The following is a 20,356-nucleotide window of genomic DNA, read 5'->3' on the forward strand; positions in this document are numbered from 1 at the left end:
GCCCTCTACAAACCTTAGATACTTTTTTGGAATCCTAGTAAGCACAGTAAGTGCGCCAGTATGTTTGTAAGTGCTGGGGAGTGCTGCCAGACCTCGTAATGTTGTTAGAGATACAATACACAGGATCTTCCATCTGAAAGTCTAAAGCTTACTCACAAAAAGCTCCTCTCAGATAGCAGCACAAACCACTAGTGTGACATTATAACAAAGATGATTCAATGCTTAACAGCTTGAGGTTTTTTGAACCTACCAAAGTAAGGTTATTGGAGGCAGATACTACTAGAACCATGAACCAACAAGCTCCTTTTATTTATGGAAGAACATTATAAAAGCGTCTTTGTTGTACTGTCTCCATCTACAGGCAGGGAAGAGCCTGGATTAGTGCTGAACGATGCAAGACTACAACCCTAAGCTGCTTTGATGAACCCAGACCAAAAGAATCAAAAAGTAAAAATAAAATCATTTCAAGAACATATTAGTAAAAACAATGGAAGCTAAGCTTACAAGAACCCCAAACCTTTGAAAGTGTGGGTATTCATAAATAAGGTGCCCAACATACCTTCAATATGCCCCTACAGAGATTCCAACCCCATGTCTTGTTCCTGTTATAGGAACTCATAATATAAAAATTGCCAACAAAGCTTTTTCTAAGGACTTTAAGGAGTTTGCAGCCTACCGCTACAGATACTATTTGCACAGTTTGCAGGTGGAGTATCCAAAAAAAAAGTACCCACAGAGCACTGGTTTATAACTGCATTCATACCTCCATCTTAGATGTGCTAGCTCTGCATCTAATGACCCCTGGATTAATGGTTGGCACATACTTATGACGTGCTGAGAACTGCTTGGGAGGTACTGCAGGATCAGGCCCTTAACGAAGGAGGGGGAGAAGAGTGCGTGCCGAAGGCAGCCTGTCTTGTCAGGAGTGTGTAAAGCAGTTTTATTCTAGGGAGCGTAAATGACAATCAACAATCACTGCATGGAAAAGAGCAAAGCGGCCTAGCTTTTGCGATCACCGAGATGAAAAATGAAGATGGCTGTATGAGTTTTGGAGCGAGCGGATGAGAAACGACAGAATCAAGAAGCAAAGACTAATGACCGAGTCTCACGGAAACCCACTACCACCAGTAACGGGGAGGTTGGTCTCTTACATGCCCAAGGATCAATTATATATTTTAAACTTAAAAACAATTTTGAAACGGAGGTGGATCAGCTAGAAGGCCTTAAAAACCAGAGCACGAGCCCAATGTGGAAGAGGGTGGGGAGGAATAACCAAAGGGGCAGAAGAGGAAGGAGTGCGTGAACTCACCCATCAATTATTAGCTGATCATAGGGTGCTGGTTTGTCACACACAGGACACATCCAAGTGGGCTTCTTCTCATTCATCTGGAGGTAGAAGACTGCATCGAAGCACTGTAGATGTGCACAGGTCTCAGCCCGGCATGGGACAGACAGACGCATCTTCACCAGCTACGGGACCAAGAGCAGACAGACCGGTGACCCATCCCACCATTGTATTACTAGATGCTTCCCCTTCCAAAATTGGATACTGGTGCCTTGTGCAAATACACAAGAAACTGCTTCTAGATGTTTTTGGTGAAAAAGATGATTATCCTGTAAAGATGGTTTGGACAGATGAATAGGAGAGCTAATGTTAACAGCCTGGATTGCTGGGCAACAACTTACCGGGCAGATGAGAGAGACTCGAACACCTGTAGTAGCAATTTCACTGTCTGGATCCAAACGCAATTTCTCTTTTACTGTATTCAGGAAGACAAGAGGGGATAAAATTAAAGCAGCCCGTTTTAAACCTGGGAATAACATGTAGTATAAGAGGCAAGCTTTTGCGATTGTCACATGGGGAAAAAACTGCTGATGCCGGGGAGGATGCGGCAAATTCTCCGCAATATGCAAGCGACTCAGTCAACCATGTAGTACAGGGACAACAGGGTGGGAGATGGTAGTGGGTCACGTCACTGCAACATCAGGGCAGATACTGGACAAGTACCTGGCATTCAAGATAGGGCCACACCCACTTAAAAATCATAGTACAATACAGAGTGACACCACTATAATGGGGCAAGCCCAAGAGATAGCGAGGCAGCAGGACTCCTAGTCCAACTGACCCTCCTAGTCTCATCTGAGCTGAACAGACTAGCTCTATCCAGACCCCAACGGGGTGCAACTCTGGAGCTGACCAACAAGCTGGGCTGCGGGCATACTGGCCAGTTTCTGCACTTCAGCAGGCTGTGTCACGTCTGGGAGATTAACATGTGCAAAGCCAGAGAGCACGCAAGGCAGGAGGTCTGGCCAAAATGCCGTTTTCCAAGGAGGGAATAGGCATATTTGGAAGGAATCGACACATTCGGACAGGTGGTAGGGAGTTCAGTCTCTACTGAAGCTCACCCATGTAAAAAATCTGATGGGACAGCAGACAATCAAGGAGGATGCTCTAGCTGGCAGGTGAGATGTGGGGGGCCTATGTGACTGCAGGGGCCACAGGGAGACAACCATACACATCTTTTTAATTAAACAGGTGCTGAATGAACACAGAATACTGTCCCTAAACAAATCACTCCATAAACATTACAAAAGCTGCCCCCTAGCGCTGCTGTTCATACAGGTTTATTACATTTCCACCATCATGTCTCTCTGGGTAAGGGTGCATTACCTTGGCTGTTTCAGACCATCATAAAACACAACTCGATACAGAATCTTTATGCATTTTGAAACAAAAACAGCTCTCTGCCGAGATGTTGCTTTACAACTAAAACAACGGCTGGTGGGGTTGTATAGTATTGTTTTATGAGAAAACCAAGCATTAAATTCTGTAAACAGTTAAATTCATTTTCCATCCAGTCCAGGAGATCATGGGAAATGAGAACAACTATATCCTAGGAGCTGTTAACTAGCATTAAGATTTTAATGGTGACAAAACTTTGGCTTTCAACTCCACAGTTAGGCATCTAAGTACCAGATTTCAGAAAGTGCTCTTAGGCCTGGTCCACACTAACCCCCCACTTCGGACTAAGGTACGCAAATTCAGCTACGTTAATAACGTAGCTGAATTCGAAGTACCTTAGTCCGAACTTACCGCGGGTCCAGACGCTGCAGGCAGGCTCCCCCGTCGATGCCGCGTACTCCTCTCGCTGAGCTGGAGTACCGGCGTCGACGGCAAGCACTTCCGGGATCGATCCGGGATCGATTTATCGTGTCTAGACAAGACGCGATAAATCGATCCCAGAAGATCGATCGCTTACATCCGGACCAGGAAGTAAGTATAGACGTACCCTTAGAGAGGTCAACAGAAACATATGCAGAGGAAGATAAGTCAGCCCTGGTAAGCAAGTGGAGTTAAAGGGCAGTGTTAGTGGTTAATGAAAGAGAGGTGACCAGAATCCGAAACTATTGTAGAATGCACTGGTGAGCTATCGTAGCAGGGTTTACAAGATACTTGGATCTGGCAGATTCAGATGCCCACAAAAAATAAAGCCAAAGTGATGGTGTTTCTCATTAGCTCATAACATGCCTAGGGAAACTAAACAAAAGAAAGATGACTCCGGGGTTAAGAATTTAACAAAAGTAATCCACCTCTGCCAGCCAAATGAAGCCAAGGTTTTTATTAAACTATCCCACTGGAGTTAGAGGGGTTGACAAAAATAAGCTTGCGAACAGTAAAGGCAGGAAATCCTGTTTGTAGAATATTTGCATGATGCTTCCAGACTTTGAGGGGATATATTGTAAGTACTAGTTTTGAAAGGAAGAGTCATTCTACTCGGATTACCCACAGTCCTGTTTCACAAAAACTGGGCTCAAAGAGGAATGATGGGATCTGGTTTTATTTACAGCACTAACGGCTAGGGGAAATGGGAGTGCAGTCCACAACCGCTGCTTCAGATATGCTAGATACATAAGCCTCACAACCACCAGTGACTGCCAAACACTTAGCTGGTTACCATTTTCCTTCCCCTTATGCTCAGATTGCCATAAGCAAAGATGCAACAGTTCTGCAGCTGTCCATCAATCACATGGGACCGTTGGTTATTTAGGCACAATTGTGCCAAAGCCACTGCCAGAATGTTGAGTTGGAAGAGATCAGCATGTCCATCTGCACCACACCTGGGCAGGGATGGGAGCGAGGGGCAAGGTACAAAGGTATATTTGGACCCATAGAGAACCCTAAAGATAGTTGTACAAATGGATGTTAGAGTTTGGCTGAACTGTTGCAATGTAATAAGTCTTATCTATAGGATGACCAGATGTCCTGATTTTATAGGGACAGTCCTGATATTCGGGGCCTTTTCTTATATAGGCCTCTATTACCACGCACCTCAATTTTTCACACTTGCTATATGGTCACCCTACTTATCTAGCACTTTTCATCAGTAGATCTCAAAACACTTAAAGGAAGTTGGTACCTTTAGCGCCATTTTATCAATGGGGAAATGGAGGCACAGAGCAGGAAGGGACATGCCCAAGGTCACCCAGCAGGCCAGTGACAGAACCGGGGATAGAACCCAGGCCTCTTGATTCCAAACCCAGTGCTCTATCAACTAGGCCACACTGCGCCTCCTAAAGGAATGTTGAATTCTCTCTTTTCAATATAATCAGTCATCTGTAGCTAGTGACCAGGCTACAAGGACCTGATACATCTGAACATGTGTTTTTCCCTATACATTAAATAGACCTTTTTTGAAATTGTGCCCCTTAAGTGCAGTCTGTGGTTAGTGTAGAATACCACAGCATGATTTTTTTTATTGTCCTCTTATACAGAATTAAGTGCTACCGTCATTATGTCATAATATAATTTGGAATCACTGGAAGTAAGTTCCTCATTAGGAACTGACGGTCTGGCCTTGCCTTTGAAAGGTAATTTCCCTAGATTTCCAATAAGGTTCTGCATTTACCCACTACCATGATCTATCTGAATGGGTTCGACCAAGGATCACCTCTTTTCTAAAGATCGATCATCGCATTTGAAAGAGGTGCTGTGAACTCCTGCTCTCAAACACAGGGGGATTGGCAGCAGGGCATTTCCACATAAGAGTTCTTTGCTCCAGAAATTTCCTCTGGAGATCCTGCAAGTGCTCTGGCAACATTCATAATTATTCAGCTGAAGGCAGGAAGCCACTCATCAGAATGACACTGACCCTCAGCATAACTCACCATAATATGACCTGGGAATGAATTCTAAATCCAACTAAATGAGGTCATAATTCATCTGTACAGTCACAAGAAAAAGTGCTGCAAAAAATCTCTGCACAGATCTGGGGCAATTTGATAATGTGCCTAATACACAGCTTAGCAAAGTCACTCACATTTGACAAATGTTTTTATAGACTTGCAGAGAAAGATTCTATAGAATTTGACAATTGTTTCCACACAAATTTCTAGTAGCCGACTTCAGACTGTCCAGTCTGATGAAGACTGCATGAACTTTAACAACGACATGGACTTACCGAGTGCCTTGCAGAGCTCTGGATGTTTGATTCCAATGGTTTTCAACCTCTGTAGCAATTCTGCTGAGGTCATTTGCCGCACTAAGTATAGGCCCACTGAATAACTCTAAAGAGGAAGGAAAGGGAAAGGATGAGGAGAAAGGGCACACTCCACACACGTTCGTTTATTTCCCAAGTCACACAGTCATTTACCTTTCCATAATTCCCCCACGTAACCGTGATTCGATTGGTCGCTGCAGACAGGTACATGAGATGCGTGAGGTTAATGGGACGACAGGGTCTTTTAGGTTCCACTCCAGGCTTGTTAGATGGATAGTAGCCCTATAGCAAAGAGACATTTTTCCTCTTTATTTTAGCAGAGACACTGCTGTGGATTTTTTCCCTTTTCAGCTACAAGGACATCAGCCTTGAAAAATTCTGCTCATGCACAGAGTAACTTTTTTGGATGAGATCATCAAGTCATAGTAAAGAGCAGGGAAGTGGACATTGCACTTTCATGGCAGTTTTGCAAGACTACGGTTAATGAACTCTACAAACCAAATCCATTACACAATGAGCTTCAAAGTCAAAACAATCTACTTTTAGCACTGCAGCTCCCCTTCTGTATTCACCAGATAATTTCCAGAATAAAACAGAACCATTTAAATTACAGCACAGGAAGAATGTGTGTGAAGTGACACTTCGTGGCTGGGTTGACTTACCGGCACTGAGCAGTAACTATGATTCACTTTTACTGCGATGTTTGGAGGGTACTGATCCTCCTGTGGGGAACTAGTGTCCGTGTAGCAGATTCTGGAAAGAAATGGGGACCTTTAAATGTCTACATCCCATATGCGATTTAAAAGATCTCTATCCTAATAAATACTATTGACTTCAACAGCAGCCAGCTTGGAGTACCACCCAAACTTGTCATCTGGTCAAACCAAACCCATTACACCCAGGAATCTCTACTGAGGACATGATATAGACTTCAAATTCGGCTTCACAGCAGAATGCTATGTAACCAGCAGTTTCTATTAAAGCAATAACTCAAATCATCTGCAGAGAACCAAGAGGGTCAAAGCAGCAGAAAGTTATGTTGTAAGATGCTTGTGCTATCCTTGCAAACAAGGGACTTGCTTAAAGTGATCCGTTATTTTAGTAGCTACTGAACACAGAGCACTGAAACTGTTACCATGTTGTACTATTGATCTCCCTCCCCTAGTTTGCTGCCTCATGGGTTTAATTAATTTCATGGTATTCAGACTTACCTTAGCACAACCTGAACAGATTTCACACCAGCTTGCAACTCCCTGGTAAAACAAAAGACAAACAGACTTTCATTTAACAAAACCTCAGTTTTCTTCTTTATCCAAAAAACAAATAACCTAAAGCTATTACAGATTTTTATTTTTATTTTTAATCACTTGTCAGGGTTTGTGATGTTTACTTTTAAAATTTCACTTGTTTTGGAAAATAGGAACAGTCTGGTTAGTTTCATTTTCCAGCTCTCATGCACTAGACCAAGGTTTTGGTGTTTGGGTTTCCAAAATTGCAGAGAAATTTTAAAGAAAAATATCTGTCTTCATCAAAATATGAAGGGACTGTGGAAACATTTCCAGGCAGATGAGATTCTGTAAAACATTCCCACCCTCTGCCCCCCACTATGCTTAGGCTGACAGTGTCCCTACATCACCCTCTTCATTCGATTAGTAAACTAAAACTGCTCCTTCAAATCAAGGAATCTGAGCATTACGGTACCAACAGAATATTCCTGTTGACACTATTAGCTTTAACAAACAGTATATTAACTGGTTTCCGAAAAGCTGCATAGCAGAACACGGGGTTCTTAATAGAAAGTTTTAGACACAGGCACAAGACGTACTCTAACCTCTGCACAGATTAAAGTCAGAATTTTAGCCTGGATTTGACAGTGAAAGTGTTTCGCAATCCAGTCCTACTTTTAAATTGTTTAAAGTTTTCAGCAGGTTGAGTTCAGCCCGTAGCTTACAGGAAAGGGAGTTACTCTGAAAGCTCTAAAGAGTCCATCAGCAGGGACCATATTTAGATACTTCTCGCTGGTGTCAGGGAAGGCAGGACCTGCCCCGAAGGAGCACTGCATCTGATGTCAGGCGCTCACTAGAACCCCTAAAGGGAGTGCATGCGATGTTCTAATCGGATTACAGCTGATGAGAATCCCCTCACAAATCCAAATATTCCTGGCTTTTCCTTTCTCCACATTCAAGATGCACAGTTAGCAGTCTTCTGTTAGATCATCCCAAAAGGTCTGCCCATGTCTCTGCTGGTCTTTGAATGGCATTTCCTTGCACTACTTTCATCTATGTAGATCGCCATACTATTTGAGCACTTAACTTAAAAATAAATATTCAAGAAGGAAGCTCGCCCTGATTTGTGACATTATTATTCGGTTGTTTACTGTGGGAAAGTTGTGTCCGAGTTTTACATTTCACTCAGAAGCCCAAAAGGTTTGTCATCATTCTGATCTCTCATGGCAGCAGGTTCCAGAGTCACAGGCCAGCCGCAGAGTAAGCTTTACCTCCCGCACTGGTGTATTTCACTCCTGGGGTTGAAAGTTATGTCACCGAAGAGGAACACAGTTGTCATGGGAAGTCCTAGTGGCAGAGTGCAAGATGGTTGCTCAGGTAGCGATTATAAGAATCCTTGTGTAATGGCAAAGTATATAGTTTTTAACCTGGGATTCAAAAAAAGATTCTGCAAACAAATTCACGCTGTCGGCTTAAAAGAGACGTTTCAAGACCTCAATAATTGCATGCTGTTTGCCCTGCCTAAACTTACTATTCTAGCCGGGATTTATCGCACTAGCCAGAAGGAAAGTCTGCAGAGACCAAGACAGATTGGACAGTGCCAAAAATGGTTATGGGCCTCATGTTGGGGAAAAGCCTGTCTGCTGGTGTTCTCAAGTGAGCAGTGTTACCAGGCAGAGAACAGAGACCCAATATGGAGGGAAGACAGTTAGGGAAGTTATGCATTTAACAGCGTTTTAAAAATACACAGCACAGAGTACCTGGAATTTCTGATCAGCTCCACTTGTCTTGGCGTCAGTGCAAAAATGCATGGACTCTCCTGAAGTTTCTCGTTATTCTGTGGGACTGAAGAGAAGAAGAAGAAAAAGAGGAGACTTTACACTCCAACGTACATCCAAGTGCTACTGAAATGAGTAGTGTTCTATCCCTCATTTCACTTTCTGTTTAGCAATACACCCACAGTTTGTTTAGAGCTGTAGTTTCTTTGAATTGGCATTGGAGAAGTCGTCGTCTGCTGGGATTAGAGGATGCTCCTATAAAGCCAAAGAGATGCATGAATAGTCCAAAAAGGGCACCTTGTCAAGGCGGGATAATGAAAGGAGAGATTTGTGAGACAAATGTCTTTGCACCATTGATCAAAATGCACTGCTCACTCCTTCCCTGCCTGTTTTGTTACCAGGGCAACTAACATGCTGTGGAATTTGTCCCACCCATTTTTTAATGTGTTCCTTCAACTTCCCAATCAGGCAACAGGTGCCTACTTTAAAATAAGAGCACATTATGAGTGGAATCACAGCATGAAGACGATAACTCGGGGGGGAGGAAATGTAAGGACGTGTCAATGCATAACATGAAAGTGTTTATAGATGGGACCATTAGACTGGCTGTGGAAAAGGAAAAAAGCAATCGAACATCAGGTGATAAGATAGGATCAGAAGGCTGGCCCCAAAGGGCACAGAAAAGAGGTGTCAACAAATACATTAAGTTAATGGTGCAGTTTTAGGTATGAAATGTAATGATCTGTAGACAGATAAGGAGATACTGTTAGCCACAACCCAGAGTGGACAAAAACTGGATTTAAAAAAAAAAAAAAAGTCAGTTTAATTTTAATAAAAAATCCAAATGAAATACATTTTTCTTTTTTTAAAACAAGCTTAATTAAAATAGAAATTATGACAGCTATGTTAAGGCCTAACCTTACTCTAAGGTATTAAAATATCTCACACTGAACAACATTCAAGCCGTACATGTTTGCGGATGAAGTTTTAAAGAAAGCCAAACCACTGCTCTGGTGGAAGTCAGAGTTTAAGACCAGAAGGGACCACCAGATCATCTAGGCTGACCTCCTGGATATTATGCACATCATGGGGGGTCTGAAGGGGGAGGGGGATATTCCTTCTATCCCCAGTTGCTGACCAATTTAGAGGCAGCAAATCTCATTGGCTAAGCACTCATTACCTAAAGTGTTAACCAGCAGTGGCCTCTTCTGCAGGTAGACAGAGAATATTTTCTTCATTTCAGTTTATTAGACTAGATCAGTTCAAAGACTAGTTCAGGGGTCAGCAACCTTTCAGATGTGGTGTGCTGAGTCTTCATTTATTCACTCTAATTTAAGGTTTTGCGTGCTAGTAATACATTTTAAAGTTTTTAGAAGGTCTCTTTCTATAAGTCTATAATATGTAACTAAACTACTGTTGTATGTAAAGTAAATAAGGTTTTTTAAATGTTTAAGAAGCTTCATTTAAAAGTAAATTAAAATGCAGAGCCCCCCCCGGACAGGTGGCCAGGACCCAGGCAGTGAGAGTGCCACTGAAAATCAGCTTGCGTGCCGCCTTCGGCACGCGTGCCATAGGTTGCCTACCCCTGGGCTAGTTCATTCAAATTTGAAAAACTGATTGGGAGTTGAAAAAGCAGGAAAGTTAGTTTACCTTTTTTGATCTATGAATAAAAACTAGGTGTGAGGAGGAGATCTACTAGTTCTAAAATCGTGAAGGACATGGTGACCAGAGATCAACTCACCAACTGCAAATAATACTTCCTTTAATAAATTAGTTTTAAATGCAAATAATTAAACAAAACAAATTTTTAAAAGCTGCCTTAGTGCATTTTTAGTTGAATTCCAATTTCCATGCAAATGTAGCTCGACACAAACCACAAGTAAAAATAACAGGAGTACTTGTGGCACCTTAGAGACTAACAAATTTATTAGAGCATAAGCTTTCGTGGGCTACAACCCACGGATATGCATCCGAAGAAGTGGGTTGTAGCCCACGAAAGCTTATGCTCTAATAAATTTGTTAGTCTCTAAGGTGCCACAAGTACTCCTGTTCTTTTTGCGGATACAGACTAACACAGCTGCTACTCTGAAACCTGTCAAGTAAAAATGAATCTAGTAAATAAATATTTCATTCACCATTTTCTAATGTAATAAGTCAAAATTACAAATCTGAATAAATGTATATGAAGTTCACACAATTGCTTAAATGCGTACAGGGTATCCTGCTGGTTAGCAAAAAGTTTCCAAATTACAACATTGAGAATTAACCTCTTCAGAAATTAACTAAAAAGTACAAATACAAAACAATTAAAATCAATGAGTCAAATCAAGGTTTCCTGCTTGGTGATTTAAATTACTTTTATTTAAAAATATAAATCAATCCACCCTGCAAGAATCCCTCTTTTCCAAAGCAGCCACGTTTTCCAAAAGCAATGCCTATACCCTGATTGAGAGTACAAACCTCAGCATCAAAGCCATGACCCAAGCAGTCTCCACCCACTTATCCCATCATCACTGTAGGATTCGGTTTTCATGTGAGGTTACAATCCTCTCTCTTCATCAAAGTATCTCCCGGCAGCAAGATATCTAGCATACTACCTACCTCAAAAATACATAAAAGGCCTACTTCTACAACATGCCAAATGGCTTCGGGCAGCCACCACGGGTGAGGTGTCACTCCAAGATTACCTCTTTCCCTTGTCACTCAAAGGAAATTGGGCTACTAGGCCTGCCAGACGCTGGGGAAGAAAACAAGTATGACTGTTAGGCAACATAGCAGTGCTTTCCTCAGACCACAAATCAGAGACTGAAGCAACAGCAGCCCTAGTCAATACGACTGTGCAACCAGCTCCGTAGGAAAAGCAATATCAGTCAAAGCAAAACCCTCCTTTTCAAGGATAGCCCACTAGCTGCAGAAGGAAAGAGGAAACGAAACAGAATTAAGAGAACTGAGCCACCTGGGTCCCTTTGATCTTTCTTTATTCCTCTCCATGAAGGAGCTGGGCAACTCTTCTTTCCTGACAGAGAGTTAGGCTCATCTCATCCGTAGCCAGTCAATACCTCTACTGGGTGGACCAGAGGAGGCTGCTAGGGACTGATGTGAGTGAAGAATTCTTAGATATTCCTGATTCAAAAGAAGCTGGGGGGGGGGGGAAAACGCGCATACTGGGTCAGCCCAGTGGTCCATCTACTCCAGTATTCCACCAAGCATGGCCAGTACCAGATACTTTAGAGGAGAGAGAGTGTGAGTGGATCTCAGCTAGAGGTTGGTTTATGGCCTGAAGCCTGAGACTGTAGTCCCTTTCAAACTCTTACTGTAAGTATTAAACAACTCAGATGAATTCCACAGTCTTTTTGCTAAGGCACAACCAAATACATCCTTGGCCAACAGCAAAAAAGGCACCATGTAAAACTATTCAATACTTAGAGTTGGGCACTTTTAATCAAAAGTGAGTTTCAGCCAAAAGCCTTTTCTGAAAGTGAGCTGAGTTAAGCTTTTCTGATCTGTGCGGCTTTTGTGACTTGCTGGGATGAATTTCTGTTAAAACCCCAGGATAGCAAGATATAAAGAAGTCAATTAATTATGAAGTTTGAGCGAGATCAGCAAATCTCAGACTTTAAGACAAGACATACAACCTCTAACACTCACAAGTACTTGGCATAGCCCTTTAGAATTTTAGTCCAATATAATTATAATGGATTCTTATTCTGAGAAGCCAACCCACAAGCCACTCTGAGAACAGCTGAGCATGATCACTTAAAGCTCTTTAATGTCAGTAGGATCGTTAGTTTTAGGGTTTCCCTACACCAAGCTGTATGTTGCATCAGTGCATCATATTTAATAGCCTGGGAGCCTACTACCTAAGTCACCACCTCTCTTTCTGCGATATATTACCATAGTTGTGGTCAGTGGAGGCAATGCTAGATTCTCCCCCTTGATATAGGAGAGAAGGGGCTGTTGGCATGGGATTCTCTGTAAGAGCTCTGAAATGTCCTTCCACCCCACAATCCAAAGTAGCCCAGATCTGATGACTTTCACAGTATGGTGCAGTGCCCATTCATTTCCCCAACCTTTGAAAACACATATTGACTAATGTAAGGGGATGGTAGTGGAGTTCATACTGGGACTTGGGTGAGAGCCCATTACATTTTGTTTTTATAATTTTAAATAACTGGCAGGGTTCTCAGGGAATATGGATGGGCGCTTTTTATTCTAACTCCAAGTGAATCAATAAATCCTCCAATTTGTTCACCTCGGAGAACTAGCCCAGAGAGAGAACTGAACCAATGGCTTGAAAATATGCTCTTGGGAGGATTTCTCAGAGGATGTCCAATGCAGGGATGTGTGTTTTGCAATCAAGAGAATGCAGTTGCCTCAGCCAGCACAGATACCTGCAATTAGACACCAGTGGCAGGCCTGAGCCAGCCGACTCAGGCTCGCCGAGCTCCGGCTAAGTGGTTTGTTACATTTCAGGCTCAGGCTGGAGTCCGAGCTCAGGGTGATGGAGCTCAGGCTCCAGCCTGAGCTTGAACATCTACACTGCAATTAAACAGCCCGTTAGACTGAGACACGCCAGCCTGAGCCGCAGGTTTTTAATTGCAGCGTAGACATACCCCAAGACAGACTGAATAGACACAGGAACTGAGCTTGATCTTCAACAGGGGAGGAAATAATACTGTCAATTTTATTACTCACGGCTAGATAAAAAGCAGCATACAAATTGCCAAGTAGATACCATCAAAAGGTATCAAGCAAACAGATATAGTTTATGCTGACAGTGGCTGGAACACACAGATTATGTAGCCCTCTGTTCCCACAATGACACCAGCAGATCCTCCTCAGGCACTGCCTCCAAGCAAAGACCACAGCACTCTGCATCCACAATAAGCATGCAGGCTGTCACCAGGGCCAACGGGGGGAGGAGAAGGGAGAACGGGAGAAGCTGGTACAAATTACCGGGGCCCGGCTTCCCCAGCCCTGTTTAGCCGGTCTGCCCTTGCTGGGGGGCCCGAAAAAAAATTTTCACCGGGGCCCGAACCCGCTCTTGGTGGCCCTGGCTGTCACACCTTCTCTCCCCTCGGGAAAACCAGCCAAAATTCCCTACCACACCACATTTCACTATTACCAAACCATGTTCATCTTTGATAAAAACCAAGGCATTTACTGAAAGCCACAGTATGGCTAGAGAAATCTACAAAAACATCCTGTCAGCAAATACCACCAAGTTTTAGGCCTTGTCTACACACAAAAGCCGTACCGCTTCAACTAAACCAGCACAACTACCTTGCATGGACAATCTTAAACCAACTGAGAAGTGTTCACACAAGGAAGTTGTGTGGATTTAATTCAATCCATTACTAAACTGAATTGGTATAACTTGTATGTTTATGTAGTTACCAAATATGGAATGTTACCTGGTGCACAAAACACTTCAAGTCTCCTTGCCCTAACACCTGAAGCTGTATCTTTGTCTGCAAGCATAGTAATCTGACACTCTCCTGCAGAGAAAAGCATGTCTGTCTAGAGACACAAGGTGGGTGATGTAATAGCTTTTAACTTCTGTTAGCGAGAGACAAGCTTTCGAGCTTACACAGAGCTCTTCTTCAGGTCAGAAGAGCTCTGTGTAAGCTCAAAAGCTTGTCTCTAACCAACAGAAGTTGGCCCAATAAAAGATACTACCTCACCCACCTTGTCTCTCTAATACCCTGGGACCCAAACGGCTACACCACTGCATACAACAATGGTAGAGATCAAGTTAAATATAGCCCACCTTTTGATCTCAATGTGATAATTTCAAGGAGGCTTGTTTTCAGCACATATTAGCTTTTGATTAACAAAGATCCTTCCATTTAAAATCAGGGAAATACACAAGTTACAATTCCCTGGTTTCCCTCATCACAGTACATATGCTTAAAATGTCTTCTGTAGCAGGACATTTACCCAGGGCACATTATGATGTCCATGTGAAATGGGTCTTTAATCTCAGATCTGTCTCAGATATTTCTATGGCAAAGCACCAGTAGCATTTGAATTTTCTACAGAATAGCTCTCAGGATTAGTCTACACACTGCTTTAACAAAAGGTGTAAAAGTTAAGATGGTACAGTAAACCAAAGCAACTGATAAGCCTTTATTCTTCTTTATTCTTTTTTCGGTCTCATCAAGTAGAACTCCATAGACATCTAACTTTGCTTTGGTATTCTTAACTTAATACTCTTGGAGTTAAATTGTCAACATGTCAGTTTCCAAAACACAAACTATTAGTGTGTATTTGTGAGTACAGTTCACTAGCACAGCGATGAGCATTTTTCTTGGGTTAAGATAACCGGAATCTTACTGAGCCAAGTACAAAAGTTAGCCACTGAGATAACATTAGCAGAGGTGATGTTTAATGCTAGGAGAGCAGGAGTCCAGAACCAGATCTCAGTAGAGATGCCTGCTAGTCTCATTTCCAGTATGAAAGAGTACATCATAGACATTCCGCCATGTTGAAGCAGCCAGGGATCATATACTGGGTTTGCTCCCCATTAATGATACTCAGCAATTGTACTCCTCACCACCACCAATGCCGGACCTCCAGAGTTGGAAAGATGAAGTAGAAATGTAAATACTCTATATTTTAGTGTGGATTCGGAGTGATAAATCAGGATTGAAAAGAGCATCTGTTCCACACCTAGTTGCCCTACACCAAGTTCCACAGATGAAGCACAAATTACACCTATCAAAACAGAAAATTTGTCAAACATGCCCAGGGAACAATTTCTAAAACTCTGTTTAAGTCATCACAGCCTTAATGTCTGTACTGCCTTCTTATGCAGACAAATCACGTACATCTGAAGCCTGTATAATATAGTCAATACAGTTTTCTTTTTATACTGGTAAGTAGTCCAGAAGCTAAGAAATATGGAAAATAAGAGTAAACAGGGAAACTCCACAAGGAGTAATAAACATATGGAATAAGTTAACAGGGAAGGCAACTGAAACAGAGGATATAAATAACCTCAAGGGATACCCAGCCTAGTTTGTGAAGGCGGAAGGGAGTGAAGGGTTATGATGAAAAAAGCAGGAAGATGGGATTAAGAAATTATGAAAGTGCAGGCACATAGGGCCAGATGGCTGTTTCCTGTTCCTAAAAATTTATGTTCTCTTGAATTAAAGAGGACAGTTTAAGTATTATCTGATTTGTGTTCTGCCAGGTTTCTCAGAGCCACGTAACATGGTTAAAGAAAGCGCCTTTTATGTCCACATTAGAGAAACAAATCCACACTTCTGCCTAGTGAGGCCATTCAGCAATGGCTGCTTCCCACATGCCTTCAGTTTTCCACTCCACGCAGACACTGCAGCAGTTCATCTAGCTGCATCTTGGTAAAATATCACTACTTTCATTTATCAACACTGCTTTCATCTCTGCACAGTAGGACCAAGCCTTTCCAGCAATGGGAGATCCTCAAGTTCCATCTTTATTTTGCTCAGAACAAGGTCCATTTTGTAACGAGGCCTGAGGCTACCATGTTTACTCTATGGGCCATTGAAGAGGGGTGTAGTTTGATGGGTCACAAAGCAAAGGGAGCCACAACCATAGCAAAAAGGCCCATTTTGCCTACGCCATACACAAAAAACACGTTACAGCCAGTTACGGCAACGCTCGTCACTACCTAGAACCACAACAACGCTAACCCAGACTCTGGTTATCATGGCTCCAAAGTGGAAGGAGCTGCTTCTTTCATCTTCCAAGCGCCTCAAACCACAAGGTATGGTGCATAAAGAACTGCATGACAGGTTTATAAAAGTAAGAAGAATGTGTGTGTGTGTGTGTGTGTGTGTGTGTGTGTATTACAATAATAAGTCATCTTTCTTTATTTGTGGGAAGCTTGAAGTCTGCCATGATAAAGTATAGAACTAACTGGTAGCAGCATAGAAAGGGCCATTGTTCCAGTTTAGCAGAGTTGTGACAATGACGGAGAAAACAGCTGCTCCCCTAATATACTGCTACATTAGCTGGAGCAAGAACAGATTAGGATTCAGTACACAAGGATGCAATATGTTAAAAAGGCAGCACTTTCAGTGAAGGATACAAAAGCTACAGCAAAACAAGACTGGCTTTCAAGTCACTTTGATAAGTGACTGCAGCTCCTGCTTTAAGAAAGGTTAAAAAAAAGCAACAAAAATTAATCTAGGACTATTCTGAATAAATAGACACCAACTAAGAGAGAACCCATTGGTTTTCTCCCTCACGTGGCCTCACTGCTCACCAAAAATGCTGCCATCATTTCAAAACGTGCATGCTTTTTCACCGTCCTTTCCCAGACGGCGTTCTGGGCATTAGTATTGTATTTGCACAGGAGAGAGACTCACCTAGCTCTGTTGGCTTCAGCAGTTCATCCAAGGTGGTATAGAAGGGAAGTTTCACCAGCCGAACTTCAGGCTTTACAACTTTGGGTGGTAACCTCCCCAGTCCGTTAAGGTATTTCCCATAGAGTGCAGGATAGTCAATGTTAGGCGTGGAAAGAGAAGTCCTAGCAACAGTGCTCCCACGGTCATAGGAAGAATGTATGGAGAGTGCCTCTGGAGGTCGGTGCTGCTGTGGCTGCCCCGGTTCAGAGTTCTTCTTGGCATAGCGAGTCTCATAGAGCTCTTTAATTTTCTTGAAAACTTCAGGGCTACAATCAAACTGGACCAGCTGCAACGCTCTAGTGACCAGCTCGTGTTTAAGTCCACTCTTACTCCGGCCAACAAAGCCCAGTAACATCTGAAGATCTGAGACTCTGAAACTCATCACCATGTTCTAGGAAATAAAGGTAAAAAATTAAAGTAAAAGATTCTTGGAGCTATAAATAGATCTAGTGACAATTCTCTCCAAAGCCTGTACCCTGGAACGCAAAAGATTAAAATTCACTTGCAAGAGTGACACCAAGCCTTCTGTTTAGCTCACCTGGTTTTCAACTGATTAATGTGCCATGCATTAGACACTTGTTTGTGCAATGGGAATACACAGTAGACCTACTGATCATCATCCAGTATACACAGATAGGAAAGCAGTGACACAAGCTAGTTACTGAATTGCTATCAAAAAATCTGTGATAAATACAAAGTAATCTCATGGTAACAACTGGAAACAGTGCCAATCACAAGGACACTAAATATCTTCCATCGAGTTGTTGGAAAAGCAAGTGTATTGGGGGTTATTAACTACTTCAGCCCACACCTCACTTCCTTCAATCAGCTCTCCTATGAATAGGACCAGTGCCTGCTTCTGTTACTGCTCTGAGGGAGCACCATGAAACTACCAACTTCAAGGCTGATCCTAAGGTTTTGAACAACACTGAAACTGACCAGTCTTGTCAACTTCACTCTCTTCTGCCTGGGGAAGCTCAGAGGGAACTGGAGCTGTCTGTAGACTCAAAGACAACACAGGATTGATCTATGCTTGGAAGATTGTCTTCATAAGGATAAGAGCGAGAAAATATTAATTAAAATTAATGCTCACATTCTGCAGAGATTGATTGTTAAGGCCCTTCCTCATTGCCAAAAAAAAGCTTTACATACACCCAGGTGAAGAAAGTGTTTTTCGAGCCCTGAAAATACGTTTGAACATTTGCATTTATTCTTGCAGCTTGCTCACTGGTTTGTGAAAAATTCAGGAGAAGTTTTCCAGAAAAAACACTCCTACATGTCCAGCTGCAGAGGATGGAATCAACACCCACTAGGTGTTTTCCATATTTATTTTCTGATGATATGGAAAAGACATACAGAAATCAGATTAATTTACCAAAATAGGTTGAAAATAATGTTCTTGCTGTTCATTGAAAAAATTGACAAGCCAACTTTTAAAGGAAAATGGCAACTGATTTAAATCCAGACATCTTCATTAACAGTATTTGTGGGGTGTGAAATTAAGCACAGGTCACATCTACACTATGGGGACTATAGCAGCATAGCTATGGCACTCTACCTCTGCCAGCATAACCCTGTAATGTAGACACAGCCTACAGCAACAGAAGGGGTTTTTTGGCCACTGCAGGAACACAACATTCCCGACCGATGGTAGCTAGGTTGATGGAAGCATTTTTCCCTTGACTTAGCTGTGTCTACACTGGAGGTTAGGTGGGCATAAGTATGGCGTTCATGGGTGTTGATTTTTCACCTGAGTGCCACAGATATGTCAACCTAAATTTTAAATGTAGACCAGGCCACAGAAAGAATTAACCTCTTACATTTTATTCTTCCCCTTTCCTGTGAAATCCCACAGGACTTCCTATTTCACTGACGTGGTCCTAGAATGCATCCCAAATGCATCTGGGTGCAAGGAGACATTTAGTAGTGTGATGTGTTCTGGAATCTCTTCAGTGAGAAAAAGAAGAAAGGGGGGTGGGGGTAGGTGAGAATACAGCTTTGACAAACCAAGGAAAAATGTTCAGTGGTTAGAGAACTAATCTAGGACTTGGGAGACCCAGATTCAATTCCCTACTCCACCACATGCTCCTGGTGTGACCCTGAGCTAGTCATTCAGTCTCTGTGCATCACTTATCCATTTGTAAAATGGGGGTAATAGAACTTGTCCATACCCCACAGGGGCATTGTGAGGATAACTACATTACTGATCACATGGTGCCTAGATACTACAGCAAAGGCAGCTGCATAAGCACCCTAGACAAGGGAGTTACACCAGGAGAACAGGAAATTAGGAACAATGAGTACAGGGATATTAGGCATATAAACCAGCGCTTAACTCAATTGCTTTTTGCAGTTTACATTTACCCAGATTTCAGGTCTAGAGATGTTATCAGATTTGAACAATAAAAAGCAAAACAGGCTATTTTGGCACAGAGAAATGTATGTCTAGAACCTCACGCCTCTAACTCAGTGTGAGTGGTATGAATATGCAGTTCTCATTAGCCAGTGAGATTATTCATTTTAAAATGAATATAGGTGTAGGCTTTGGGCAGCAACAAAAGACAGGAAATTGTGTGTTCAAGGAGCATGGAAGATAATGAATTCACTACAGCCAGGCAAGTCTTCAAGATGCTTCCTTTCAGAAGAGTGGTGGGCTTCTGCCCACAATAATCAACGAGGAAGGCCTGACACAGGGAGAAGGGGTCAGCTATTGTTTTGCCCACATTTAAAAACAGGGTTCTCTACGTTTTACTTCTGCCCTACATCAGCCAGTTCTAGGATTCACAGCATTCACTGGGTCTGCCCTGTCATTCCATTACTTAATGCCTAATCCTGCCAGATGCTGAGCCTCGTCAACCATCACTGAAGTCACTCAGAGGTGTTCAGCATCCGGCAAGAATGGGAACTTTACCATGAAAGCCCTGTTGTGTGCACTGAGAGATTACAGTTCTGCTTCACAGACAGTACACCTGTGATTCCACTCATTGGCAGGCAGGAACTGAAGAGCCCCACTCATGCAGAGAGCAGTATCACATAGCAGAACTGGACTCAATAAAAAGAGAGGCTTGGAATCTGTGCTGCATGTCTTCCCCTCCCCAAAGGGGCTCGTTATGCACAAGATGTTTTGTAAGTATAATACAACTTTATATATTTAAAAAAAAAAGGCTTGTCACTAAACAACCTCCAAATACATCAGACATCACAGAATCCTCTAGTCTATACAGATTTATAGACAAATCAAGATTTTCTCCAGAACATTTAAAGCATTGGATGCCATTCATTATCCACCTCCATATTCACTTCTCTGAAAGCTTCTCCATACCTTCAATTTAGATCATAAAATAAGCCATTTATGCCTCCATGGGGGGGGGGGAGTAAAGTTTGCAAACAATCTGACCCACAGGAGACATTTGGACAGTTCACTCACCCCTCACTCCAAAACTATTTCCTAAAATGTCAGT

General features: G+C 42.4%; 1 protein-coding gene across 1 annotated transcript in view; it reads right to left on the bottom strand.

Annotated features, from left to right (window-relative positions):
* The window catches only part of PIAS4 (protein inhibitor of activated STAT 4), a 29,600-nt gene extending 12,088 nt beyond the window's left edge, over nt 1-17,512 (bottom strand). The window contains exons 1-8 of the mRNA XM_026654959.2: nt 16,857-17,512; nt 8,485-8,569; nt 6,710-6,751; nt 6,161-6,251; nt 5,652-5,780; nt 5,460-5,565; nt 1,687-1,760; nt 1,310-1,470 (exon numbers count right to left, since the gene is read on the bottom strand). Of these exons, the coding sequence (XP_026510744.1) occupies nt 1,310-1,470; nt 1,687-1,760; nt 5,460-5,565; nt 5,652-5,780; nt 6,161-6,251; nt 6,710-6,751; nt 8,485-8,569; nt 16,857-17,283 (1,115 nt within the window). The 5' untranslated portion in view covers nt 17,284-17,512. The remainder of the gene's footprint in view (nt 1-1,309; nt 1,471-1,686; nt 1,761-5,459; nt 5,566-5,651; nt 5,781-6,160; nt 6,252-6,709; nt 6,752-8,484; nt 8,570-16,856) is intronic.
* Nucleotides 17,513-20,356: the final 2,844 nt, after the last annotated feature.

This window comes from Terrapene carolina, unplaced genomic scaffold, assembly GCF_002925995.2.
Source record: "Terrapene carolina triunguis isolate 2854851 unplaced genomic scaffold, T_m_triunguis-2.0 Scaffold194, whole genome shotgun sequence".
NCBI lineage: Eukaryota > Metazoa > Chordata > Testudines > Emydidae > Terrapene > Terrapene triunguis.